The following is a 13,512-nucleotide window of genomic DNA, read 5'->3' as shown; positions in this document are numbered from 1 at the left end:
GTCCTTGCAGAGTGTTGGCGCTGTCTTGTGTGTGGTTTCATGTTTGCGGAGAATGCGCTACACAGCAGCATCCCAACTGGGCAACTGCGTTTCCCATCAGGCCACAAATTCTCACGTAGTTTGGAGGTAGCAGCCATCTTCAATATCTGGCTTTAACTTCCCTCCTGGTTCACAGCGTCTTTGCTGGAAATCGTGATACATTATTGCTGCCACCAAGACCTTGCTATGCGGAGCTAGGATTTCTTTTGCAACAAACAGTTGCTTTCTTCAGCGTTATTTAAAGGGCATTTTCAATTACAGAGAAGCATTCTGAAAGTTGAGTTGTGTTGGGAAAACAAACTTTGAACTATTCTGAACATTTAACTACAACTTTTCTAGACTGTGTTGCATTATGCTGTAAGTTTATCATGTGATGGGACAGGAGGGTTGGCGTACTAGGACTATGTTACACATGCTATCTATATATGATTATGCTTAAGGTATTCATAATTCTAGTATTGCTTATAAGAGTCCACAGAGAGTGCATAAAGCATAAAGCTTGAGGTAGTTATCATATACAGAAGTGATGATAAACATATATTTAAGAGACTCATCACTTGTATTTTTAGTTACAGGAATAAGCTCCACACCAAAGTACAGAGAGTTGGTAACATGGTGATCACTAAGGTAAAGCCATTCATTGTCAGTGAAATGCAGGAAATATATCTCTTTTTTCCTATAGACCTCACTACAACCTACAATCAATGCCAAACAGAAGTGACGAGTCAGAGCAGTGGAGTCCATTGTCTCTATTTTCTCTCTTACCCATTCCCCTTTACCTGATTTTACCACAGACCTTTGTGTTCTTTTGTATGTTGTGTTAACCAGTAAGCAGTGGCATAGCTAGATCTACTGCACCAGGGGTGGACTCTGTGTTTGCTACCAGGTAAGAGCAAGTGTGGGTCTGGCGGCCAACAGACAACTTGTTCTCAGGAGGTGGGGGGATGGTGGTAGTCGACAGATACAACTTGCTCGACTCTGCCCCCTACAGTTATGCCACTGGCAGTTAGAGACAGAAAAGTGCATTGCTACCTCTGGATCCACAGTACAGTTGGTGCTTTCTGACTCCAGGCAACAGCTACAGTAAGAAAAGATGTGGCTTCTTGCAGACCAAACTCTGACCTGACCAAACTGCCCTGATCAAGTGTGCTAAACACAAATAGCCTTTAACTGTTCTTTCAAAGGTGTTTATGATCTGCGCCACAGCCTGGCTATAATGGCCTACATAGGGAGGGAGGAGAGATGAGAGCAGGGAGGGGTAAATTGGTACTTCCAAGGTCTACAGCTGTTTTACTTGTAGGCCAAAAACTTAAGGCTACCTTCAGACTTGGGGATCATAAACCTCGGTTACTTTAAAACACATAGACAGACAAACAGACAGACAGATACACACACCCACTAACAACCATTTCTCACACGCTAAGGGCAGTGTGAGGTTCCTGCAATAACAGCCTATGTGGATTTAACAAGAAGGGTCAGTAGGAAAGGTACCCTAAGGGCTGCAAATAAAAAGGTGTGCAACTCACAAGTATCAGTCAGCTGCCTCAAATATCAGTCATATCACAAACTGGATATGAGGACAACATTTTCCATGTTATCCTTATCTCCATCTCTGTCCAATTCACATAATATGACAGCCCCTGCCAAAGGCTCACTGCATGTGTCTCTTGTGCAGGAAAACATACTGGGTCAGAAATTTTAAAATGAGGAGAGATGAGGCATAGAGCTACTGTAGACAAGACCTTCATCTGTACAGTACCAAGGACCTTCAACATTACAGTGAGTTTGTGAATACTTATAGCACAGAATATCCATAATCCTACCAACAACTCTTAACATATGACTGTGGAAAGTTGTCCTTAAATGTGGATTTTCAAACGTCATCAATTCCTTACTTGAGTAGAAATGACTCTATGTCCTGATTCTTTGAATAGGAATCTGCTGTTGGAGTCCTGAGATGGCATTATGTGCACCTAAGTTGAACTTAAAGCATTGTGAATCTGTCCTCGAGTGAAGAATCTGACTGGGTGGTAGTCGTAGAGGAAAGACATGCATAAGTGACTTACAGTGTGCCTAAAAGTAGGAACGGTGAAAGTGATATAATTTTCACCAGGAAGTAAATCTACTGCTACTTTTGAGCACACCTCATCCAACGCTTTCCATCAAGCTTATTCAGCAACCAACACTGTGTTCAAACCTACACATCAAAGCGGACATCTAGGATCCCAATGAAAATCAGAGTGCTTTGCACCTCTTCCAGGAGTGAAACGCGCTATATAGATGATACAATACATTAAACAAACACTTTCGGTAAATAGGCCTTCTTTACAAGTTGCCTACATTTTTTGCCAGTGTTGGGGTTATTGGTGACACTGGGTCCTGGTTTTTACAGGAGAGCATAAACTGATCTCTGATACATCACTATGCAAACAGTAATGATGTTGAAATATGAACTGGCCTGTATTCGGCATGCAAACTCAAATATCCTTGGTTTACCTGGAACAAAGTCCTCCATGTCTAGCCTGAAGGACTTTGTACCTGGTAATTCTGCACCACTTTTGATTCCTGATAGGGCTGGTAATTACTGCTAGAGGCCTCATTGGAAATTATGGGCCACTCTTAATGAGCATAAGAGACAAGGGAGAGAACATGACCAGAGACTAGCTACGGATACTGTCTCCAAGGATCCCCCAATAAAATCAATATATCTTCAACCATAGCCGAAGTGACTGAACTTACCATGTAATAAAGCTACAAGCCTCATGGGGATTAGTGAACGCCTTCCATCGAGCAGTTGGTATACCGTGCCGGTCCATAAATTCCTTAGAAAACCTTTTATTAGCTTCCAACTGGGCTGCCTTTGCTGTAGGGCCAAAACATCTCACCCCGGCTGAGGTCAGGTCATCGACTATACCTATCCATAAAAAATAGATCAAGGTGGTTAACACCGTAAGTAGAGGCGCCATCTATTAGGGATATCAAGATCCTACATGGCAATGGAAGTTTGTTTACAAGTACAGATCCACATCCCCTATTTACTTCCGTGGTATTTATTATGCAGATTTTAAGTACCCTTGTATTTAAAGACGTGTATGCTGTGTAGCAGCAGAAAAGAGAAATATTGCCTATTAAACAAAAATGATAGTTTTTCAAGGAGCTCTCTGTAAAAGGACTGCCCCACATTTTGAAACTATAATATGACCTTTTTGTGAACAGGCTTCTTTTTGTAATTAGCAGGACCTCCTAAAACCTATACGTAAACTGAAAGCCTTTTTTTTAGCATTTTTTATGAATTCGTATCCAAAATCTCAAGCCCATTTTTTAGTACCAGCATTTCAGGAGTTTGCACTTGATGTGACAGCTAACTGTACCCATACAACTCTCACGTCTAGAAAAAGTGAAGGCTCATGCATTTGCTTCACTGTGTTTGACGAGAACTACAAGATCTTCCGTTTACCCTGAGTATTAGTGTGGGTCCACCATGCCTACAGAAATGTGTGAGTGGGCATGTGCCTTGTCTTGCTGAGCATCAGGCAAGTCACATGTTTGGAGGCATCAGAGGAAGCTAACAAAGTATTTCCTGCAGGAAAAATGATGATGCAAGAGTTGATAATGTAACATGGGTCTGTATGACTGGGGGGCATTGCTTGTGTCTTATTGGCTGACCATGTGTTCATGAGAGTGTGTGAATGTAACTTTTCCGTAAGTTTGAAGTTGTTTGTATCTAAATCAAAGATGAGAGCTGATCTCCAAGAGCAGCAGAGTAGCGATTGCCAGCACGGCATGTGGGGACACTGCCAGTCCTGCCTGACATGAGAACCAAGGACCTAACTGTTATACATAAATAAAGCTGCAACTTCATTGAAGTCTTCTGGTTGAAGTTTATTAGTTGGAGAAAACCCCAAACGATCCCTGCCAGACGCCGCTAGACCAACTGTCAAACATCCCCACCGATGACATCAACTAAAGAACCTTCATACATCACAGAAGGACGTCATGCCAGCCAGGCTGGATGAGTCCTAATACAATATAACACTATCATCCTTGCGAAGAGCAACCCTGAAATGTCTTGATTAGGAAAGACTGGACCTGAGGGTACCCAAGAGCTTTACAACCTGGCAACAGCCTCATCAAGAAACAGGTGGGAAAACTGCCTCAGGCTCTCCATTTCTTGGAGTTTGTATTCATCAGACACAGAGGCGAAGAAGAGGTGGAGGAATTGACAGATCCAAATCCTCAGTCCTTGGCAAACAGTAAGTAGGCAATGTGCAGTGAGTCACCACCCAAATGGACAGTTTCTGGTGCCCAAAGAGAGACTGATTCCTAAAGCGATTCTTACCTGCAGATATTGGCTTACGCCTGACTTCATAAGAGTTTGCACTTCTTAGTTAGAAACATTGGTATAGCCTGACACCTTGTTGGAGCTCAGGTGGGCACTAAGGGGAACCATCTCCCTGCCCCATACCTATTTTCAAGGGAAGGTATGTGGCACAGGTACCTAGAGTATGTTTAGGACACTTCTGGGGAAGGTTTCCACCATCCACTGATGGTTGAGCTGTCCTTGTCACTTTCGGGATGTAGAGAGGTGTTACGTCACTAGAGCCAACGAGGTGAGAAGCAGAACAAGTAAAAGCTAAACCTGAGTGAGGCTTTGTTTCTCTTTAAGAGATATATGATGGAGGTTTCTGTGTACCCAAAGCAGAATGGAAGCACTTGACCTGGTGCATGACATGCCATATTCCGGTATTATTAAAGCATCACACACAGATGAGTAAGTGTGCTCAGCACAGATTAGCACCAACCAGACCCACAGAGATGTGTGCCACCCAAAGGGGGATTAATAGTGCAGTGATGTAGTAATAACGGTTTACAGAAGCTAAACTGAAGTAACCTATCCATGACTCACAGCTGAACTACAGCAGACATTTTTTACTTACCACGGCATGTAATCTAGCGCACCTCAAAATGTATGTGACTGTTCTAATTTTAAAATATCCAACTTTACAGCGTTTAAAAGAGCAAATGAGAACAAATAATATTAACCTTACCAGCAGCAAGCGGTTCCTCGGGCCCAACCACCACAAGACCAATGTTGTGGTCCTTGCAGAACTGGATGAGAATGGCCCGATTGTTGATGGACACAGCTAAAATGCACAAAATAAAGAGATTGGTTAAAAGAAAAAAACTAAAAAGAATACAATGGTGTTAAAGGTGAAACTAAATGTTCAGCTCGGCTGCCTCTACCCTATCACGTCTCTGACAGATGTTCTGCATTGATTTTCTTTTGGTCTGCCCCATCTTGATAGCAACTTCAGTGTAAACTTTCTGCCCAGCTCATTCTTGGGTCTAGGCGTCGGCCCAGCATCCTGTGATTCTGGGTAAATCACTTAATCTCCCCGTGCCCATGGACAGCTCCTGGATACCCTCACAGGTGATAAGCCGTGCTATATAAATCTACAAATTACAATGAATTACTCTGCTCAGCAGATGAGCACCTCCTTGACCCATCCAACATCCTAAGAGAATCTTTTTTGGCTCAGCTTGCCAGAAGGCACCTGGGTCCATCAGTTCCTTGTAAAAGCTGGACTCTATGAACCTGCTTTACCACAGTGACCAGCTCACTGACACTGGTGACAGGTCAGCAAGGTTCTTATGGTGTGTATGTATCTACCAGGGCCCACAGACACAAAACTCTTTCCTCTTGCTTTCTCCACTTTACCAGTCTAGAAAGGTTGTAGTTACATGTTCAGAATAGTTCAGAGTTTGCTTTCACAACACAACTCAACTTTCAGAATGCTTCTCTGTAATTGAAGATGCCCCTGAAACTGTTTGTTTGTGAATGAAATCCTAGTTTCCCAAAGCAAGGTTCTAGCAGCAGCAGCATTGTATCACCCCCAACAGCTCAATGCTTATGCACTATTCTTTTTACCACTGTTTATTGTTTCTTTCGAAATATAAACATGGCAAATACATGAATACAAACAGAATAATTCACAGAAGTAATCACTGCCTTACATTTACTGTATATGATGTCTAGTTCTTATCATGCATTGTGTTTAGAATGTCTCTTCACTCTCACTTTGACATATCTTTTTACTGTACCACATACAAGTTTAGTACTATATAAATGCTATAAGTATTTTAACTGCTAGTGTCATTAAAAAAGGCTGGATACTAGAGTACACAAACACTTGCCAGCCTATACAATATTATCAACTCTCATCTCATAAATTCTCTTCAGCTTTTGGGTAACCAAATCAACCCTTCATGGGAAAATTGTCAATGCAAACTGACCGCCAATTAAAAAAGATTTTGTCTATAAGAGTTAACGTAGACTCGAACTTACAAGAAGATGAAAGGAATTTCACATTTACTTTTAATAAAACGTTACTTGATCTAAAATGACTTTTCTTTTTTAACTTGCCATTTACCTACTTCAAAGCACATCTGCGTATATGGTAACTGTGCCTCTAAAGCGATCATATTCTTGATTGATCCACACATCTATTTCATGCTCTGCAGGTGAACTAGAGTTTGGCAGCATGTTGTTGCCACCAACAGTTGTGAGCCAAGGATGTCACATGATGAGGTGGGAAGTGTTTGTTTGATACCCCAGTGGCGACTGACTGCTATAGAAAGTGGTGAAGTGATCAGGCGGGCACTCCAGGAATGCCCTTAGGTGCAACCCCAACACGCCCAATCGTGGTCCTTTATAAACAGAGTTTACAATGGGTCACAATTAAGAGCTCTGGAGTTGAGGCTGAAGGCAGTGCAAGTTTCCCACACTGCATGGCAGTGTAAAAAACTAAATACAACACTACATAAAAAATTGTTAAAACATACTTACCTACTCCTCTCCGGTCACGCAGTTCATCTCAAAAAGGCAGCAGGGGACTTTTGAGCCAACTCCACTAACTATTCCAGACACTGCTCTCATGCTGTCAACTAGCATGAGAGAAGCACCAGGATTGATCGGAGCGGGCTTGCTCAGCACTCCTACAGGCACTGGAGTTCTGTGCATGCTCCCCATGCAGATGTCTGAGCCAGCTCGGGTTTGAGAAGTTTAAAGTGTGCATGTCAGACTGGCCCTGCGAAGACAGCTAGCCAAAGTGACATGCGCACTTTAAACTTTTGGGTGCACCATTCCGCCTCCCCTGCAGCCAGTCAGCAGTGATGGCCGAGTCCCAACACTTGACTCAGGCTGGCCTGCTGCACTGAAAAATAAAACAGTATTAAAAAAAAATGTATAACAATTTTATTATTTTTATGTATTTATTTATTTATTTTGCATATTTATGTAGCGCAAACTCGACCCGAAGGTATTGGAGCGCTTTAAATGAGCACCGTATTTACATTACACATTCAGGCATGCGGAGATTAAATAATTTGCCCAGAATCACAGGATGTGAACGCGACCCTGAGGCCCGAACCCTGGTTTCCAGCACCAAAGTCGGCAGTCTAGCCAACGGACCACATCCTCTCCCCTTTTCATGCTTGCTGCGCTGGCAGCAGGGTGGGCAACGCTCCTCCACCATTATGGGGCCACCGCTATTGGATGCCCCGCATTTAAAGGTTCCCTGGCAACATTTGCTGTGCTGACCTTTCAATAAAAGCAGAGAGAGCAGTTCTGCTTTCAAATGAAAGGACGAAGACCTTTGGCCTAAGCTCAGTAGGCTACAATCTGACCTTTTGTCACTGGTGGGGAATAAAGATGAACTGGAAGGAGATAGGGCCTAATGGTCAGAGCTTCCAACTTTAGAATTGGGAACCAGGTTCGCATCCTTTTGTCTGTTCCATATCCTGTGATTTGGGGCAAATCACTTAATCTCCCTGTGCCTCTGAACAAAATGAATCTGACCTGGGTTTTATTTAATTTGGTGCTCATGTACAGTTTTCTAATATCTGTCCTTGGGCCAAGCTCGCGCTATAAAAAGCTGCACAAAATAAACCAAGCATTGGCAAACCCAACAGGTCTGGCCTCAACTTTGTTTTTAATAGAGCAATATCGAATACTGTTAGAAATTGTGTTGTTGGTTTACTGGGGTGAGGGCCCTGGTCTAGCAGCAACCACAATCCTTGTCATGGTAAGGCACAATCAAACCCCAAACTAACCTGTGCTCAAACCTCTGGTAGCTTAGCACAGAGCAGTCAGGCTTTACTTGTTATTTTATGGTATTTTTAACTTATTAGGCGTGACAGCTACCCAAGAGGGTTTCCCGGCCCCAGCCTGTAAGGAACAGAAGGGAGTGAAAGGAGATTATTGGTTAAATAACTGGGTTTTTAGCCATTTACGGAAGTTGCCGTAGAGTGTTTCAGTGCGAAGCGACACGGGAGAGAATTCCATAAGGAGGGCCCCAAGTGGGCAAAAGAGCGGCCGCCTATACCTAATCATCTAACTCTTGGGACTGAAAATTTCACCTGAGTAGCAGAGTGGAGCACCCGAGAGGGCAAATAGGAATGAGCCAGAGTTTGCAAATATTGCGGGGCCACACCAGATTTGATCTGGAACATACAGCTCAGGGCCTTGAACTTAACCGGTTCTCTACCCTGAGCTAATAAAGATCTCGCAAAGAACCAGAGGTGGAGGCAGTTCTAGGGATTTGGCAGAGCAGTCTGGCGGTAGAATTCAGTACCTCCTGCAGTTTGTGTGTCACATCCTCATTGGCCCCCAGATGAAGAGTGTTGCCGTAGTCCAATCTAGAAGTGACCAAAGCCTAGACTACAGTTTTCTGAGTGGAGCTAGGCAACATCCAGATAATCTTTTTGAGCCATTTCTGGATAGTGAAACAGGTGGCAGCTACCTTCACGGCTTGTTTTCTCATTGAAAGTTGCGGGCCTGGAGCGAAGGTTGAGGAAGAGCGCCCATTTCAGCCGCCAATGCTGGGGGCCCCAGCGCTCTTTATCTTTTTCCAGGATCAGGACCTCCGTTTTCTCTCCGTTGAGCTTGAGTAAATTCGCCTGCATCCAAGATGCAATCTTACTCAAGCCCAACCGAAGAGTAGATGACTCGGATCTCCTCTCGGTTGAGGTAATAGAAATTTTCAGGTAGCCAAAGTGTCCCCCAACTCGCACCCTATCCATGCACCCATGTTCCTTGTATGTCGTGTAACTTCTGTTCTGTTCATGCTAGAGAGACGCAAATACATTTGCGTCCATCCTTAACATGTCAGCTATCCAGCCATGCATGAATATCCCGTTAATTAGGTTTCTAGACCTATGGTGCCAACGTCTTTACATGGTACACTTTCACGTTTTCGTCCACGTTTTCTGGCCCAGTCGAGTTAGGCCCTTAATTGAGGCCCCGAGTCTCATCTCTCCTGTCTCTGAAAGCTGTGTGCATCCCTGACCCTTGCCTTACTTCCTGCCTCAGACGAGCGGTGCCCGGCTCGGCCTGGTTCGCTTGCCAAGATGATGTTTTACCTACAAGTTATCTGTCCAGCCTCCTCGAAAACACATTCCAGTCTAGCGAAATAGGTAAACATATTCCCGGCTGCAGAGCAAAGGGCCCTGCCTTCCTGTCTCCATGCAAGTAATTTACTGCTCCCGTTACCATGGTAGGCCCATGGCCCCCGCACTCTACATGAAGATCCCTTTGCTCGGACTAGCATTCAGTGATGAACGGCCTCTGCCCGAGAGACCTTTTACTCCAGACACTACATCCTCCAAACATGAGATATCAGATATGTTTTACGTGCAGGTTGTTCTGACACCCCAGACACCAGTCTCCTCTACTCGTGCAAAAGTCAAAGCCCCCAGTTCTCCCCAGTTACACGTCATGCTCAGCTGCGCGCGCATATAGGTTAGAAGTTTCTGCCGACTCTGCAAACTTTCACTAAGCATCCACCCACTTGTGACGTTTCATGTTACGTTTCTCTGACATGTCCAGTGCACGCCCATGTGTACGCCTTCTTACACGCCTCCTGTTACGTACATGTGTTCTTATCTCTCTCTTTTCACCTGTTACGCCTACTGTATTGGCTCCAATTGTACAGTTTTACTATATATAATGTGTACTGTTAATAAAAAGTTGAATGTCCCTTCCTGAACCTTAGAGGTGATGGAACATGATGCTCCATCCTTGAGGATTATTCCATTAAAGCCCGTATGACTCAGATACCACGGACTCTGCCTCTCATTTGAATGAGCTGTCTTGTATTGATAATTATATGGAAAAATGATTAGGTAAAATTTATTTACCACATAATATGGCGCCCGAACAGGTACCCCCCCTTCCCCACTCGCCGGTGAAGTCACGCGGCCTTTGACCCCTTCTACAGCCCCGACGGAAACCGTGCACGTTTGCGGGTTTTCCTGCTATCTTCCCTCGGGCCCACGAGGGAGACGGAGACTGCGGTCCGGCGTCCAGACGAGGCGGTGAGGAATGCGGAGGATCCCGACCAGAGCCCTAGTCGAGAGAGCAAGGTCCGAGGTGTCCGGAGGCCCACCTGTTCCGAAGCGCATGCGTAGGAGAATCGTCACCTGACGCAGTTCAGTCCAGTCCAGTTTCCGAGGCCTTCAGTTTCTGCTTCCCGGTGAGTACCGTTATTGGGAACGCATCTAGACGGGTTCATTAATTTGTTCCCGGTCAAGACAGGTCTGGGTACACAGGCCTGGTCCGTACGTGTTCACTTAGGTGGATACGGTCCGACGTGTCTCTTTATGGGACCGGTCTGTACTGTTTTAGCAGTGCATCTAGTAATTCAGTGATCCAGTATTCTAGTGTTGCAACTCGAGTTTCAGTCTCGCTTTTATGTGTTCTCTAGGTATCAGGTAACATGTTCTTTAATGTGTTTTAATGTTGTGGTATGAATGATTGTTTTGCTATTCATTACTGTCATTACTGTGTTTTACTGTGTCCACGTTTAAAGTAATCCGACCATGCCGCTGTTCTCAAAATTACATCAGATAGGTACTAGGAAAGGGATATTAGAAGAAGCAGTTCCTGTCCCGCCTAGGGACACTCCTGGACATTTTATGTATAATAAACATGGCTTAGATGCCATACTGTACCTAGATTTATGGGCAGACTACACTAAGGGTCTGGAAGAAAAGTTTAGGTGGCCTGTCTCAGGGACATGGGATGCAGATTGCATCATGAGAGTAGAAGAAGCATTGTGGAAAAAGAAAGCCAGACAATCCCAGAAAAATGCCATAGAATTATGGCGTAAAGAAGCTCATAGACGAAATGAAAAAGAACTCAGAAAAGCAGAGAGAAGTAGAGAAGAATCTGAAAAAGCTAGAGAAAAAGAGTTACTAGAAGAAGGAGAACGAGTCAGAATAGAACAACAAGACAGACAGAGAAATGCCCTTATTACAGTGACGTAAATAATTAATTTACTCTCTTAATTTCTATGCAGGTAAATACTTGATTAATAATAACTCAATCAGAATGAAGGAAAACAGAGTCCGTGGTGTAAGAGTTTCTAAGGGTTTTATTCCTCATAAAGGAATCAGGATATCATGTTCTGACCACCACACAGGGTGTCAGAAGGGATAGATGAGCGCGCTCACGTTTATTGACAATACATAGCTTATATACTTGATTTACATCATAATGTTCAATGTAAGAGGCGTAACAGCTGAGAGAAAACAAGATAACAGTATACACGTGGTACTAGTACATCATCAAGAGGCGTAAACTAGGCGTAAACTAGAGGTGTGTGCTAGAAACGTCACTGATAGGTGACGCAAATGGGTGGCACCAAGGGGTGGTGCTAACAGAATGTTGCAATGTCAGCAGAAATCGGAAGCTTGGATGCGCGCGCAGCTGCATGACGTGTGATTGACGGGGTGCAGGGGACTTGACATTTACACTGACGGAAAGAGACAGAAGTCTGGCATGTCAGATCAACTTGTGCTTCTATCATATCTGATATCTGATGTTTAGGAACTAAGCTATCTGGGCAGAAAGGTCTCTAGAGCAGAAGCTATTCTATACTTGCTGTGAGTGCGTGTATAAGCGCCTGAGTGTCTGTATGAGAAGCGTGGGGGCATGGGGCCTTCCATGGAAGCATGGCAACAGAGGCTATGAATTACTTGCATAGAGACAGGTCGGCCCTTTAGCCCTGCAGCTGAGGAAGGATGTTTACTGAAACTAGCAGGCTGGAATGTATCTTCGGGGAGGAAAACAGATAACTCGAAGGTTATAGTCAATCTTGGCAGGCAGCAGGCTGAGCTGAGCACGGAGGGCCGCGCTAGAAGTAAGTCAGAGTTCACGGGTACGGGGGCTGCTTGGGCAGGGGCCCTCGCAGTCAGAAGCCAGAAAAGAGGCTCGGTGGCAGAGATTCAGGGCCTACTTTCAGCCAGGCTGAAAAACGTAGGAGTACACTTCAAAAAGACGTTGGCATAGCATACTTAGGAACGGACCATCCAACCCATTCATGGTGGGTCTGAAAGAGGACAAGTTAACGTTGGACGCAAATGTATTTGCGTCTTCATAGCTGGTACAGGAGGGAAGTTACATGCACTTTTAACTCGTACATGGAGTCGGTGGGGTACTCGCTAGGGAACACGACATGACCATAAAATTTATATTACCTCATTCCCTCCTTGTTCCCTACGGACCCTTCATGATATATCGATCCTCATAAATCGATCGGTTTGTTCTTGTAACATTATATGTTCGTCTTTCTTTCTTTGACTGTTTGAGAGGCAACTGGAATGCTCAATGCAGGATGTGGCACACAGTCCACATATCGCTGGCCCACACTGCAGGCACAGGCAACAGCTGAATACTATAACAAGGCCAATGCCTAGGAAGGATAAGATCTTCCATCCCCAAGCTGTTAACGTAGTCCAGAACCAACCGGACCAAGTCCAGGTGCCTGGATTCTGATGTATCTGATTTGCAATTTTATGTAAACGGGTGATAGCTTGATAGACAGATGGTGCATTTTGTGGAATGAAAACACAGCAACTTGACCCGATGACCTTACAGGCTCCACCTCTATCTGCCAAGATGACGTCAATCACAAGACGATTTTGAAGGACAACAGTCCGTATAACAGACTGCTCCTCTGTTAAGTTACCTAGAGCGGAGGCAGTTTCATTCACTACTGCTTCAAGTGTTCTCGTTAATCTGCGTATTAATTTACTGTTTTGGACAGGTCCTAGGAAGAAAAAGAATCCTTTATTGAAATCAGTGTACTGTTCCCATGCCGTTTCTGTGTAGTCGACAAGGGGAATATCTCTTTTGGGTCTATTCGGTGTTAGATTCGTATTTCTATGGTAATCAGGGGGAGCTAGAAAAACAGGTGGCAGAAGGAATGCAATGTAACATGTACCATCCCAATCTGGAGGTAGGCTAATGTATGCGGTATGACCACAAACAAAGTAAGAATGACTGGTAGCTTTAAAAGATGATTTACCATGGTCACTGAACTCGACCACAGTAGTGCATTTACTATGACCTACGTGTACTGAACCTTTCTTGCTAACACATAATTCACCTGTGACTGGTAATACTAACATATG

The 13,512-nt window shown here is 44.2% G+C and overlaps 1 protein-coding gene across 2 annotated transcripts in view; it reads right to left on the bottom strand.

Moving 5' to 3' along the window:
* The window catches only part of LOC147698758 (trifunctional purine biosynthetic protein adenosine-3-like), a 376,225-nt gene that overhangs the window by 272,704 nt on the left and 90,009 nt on the right, over positions 1-13,512 (bottom strand). For both annotated transcript variants that reach the window (XM_086935329.1, XM_086935328.1), the window contains exons 3-4: positions 5,088-5,183; positions 2,779-2,953 (exon numbers count right to left, since the gene is read on the bottom strand). In XM_086935329.1, the coding sequence (XP_086791455.1) occupies positions 2,779-2,953; positions 5,088-5,183 (271 nt within the window). The remainder of the gene's footprint in view (positions 1-2,778; positions 2,954-5,087; positions 5,184-13,512) is intronic.

The sequence above is a fragment of the Lissotriton vulgaris genome, chromosome 8 (assembly GCF_964263255.1).
Source record: "Lissotriton vulgaris chromosome 8, aLisVul1.2, whole genome shotgun sequence".
Classification (NCBI taxonomy): domain Eukaryota; kingdom Metazoa; phylum Chordata; class Amphibia; order Caudata; family Salamandridae; genus Lissotriton; species Lissotriton vulgaris.
This window is presented reverse-complemented; position numbering and strand designations above follow the sequence as displayed.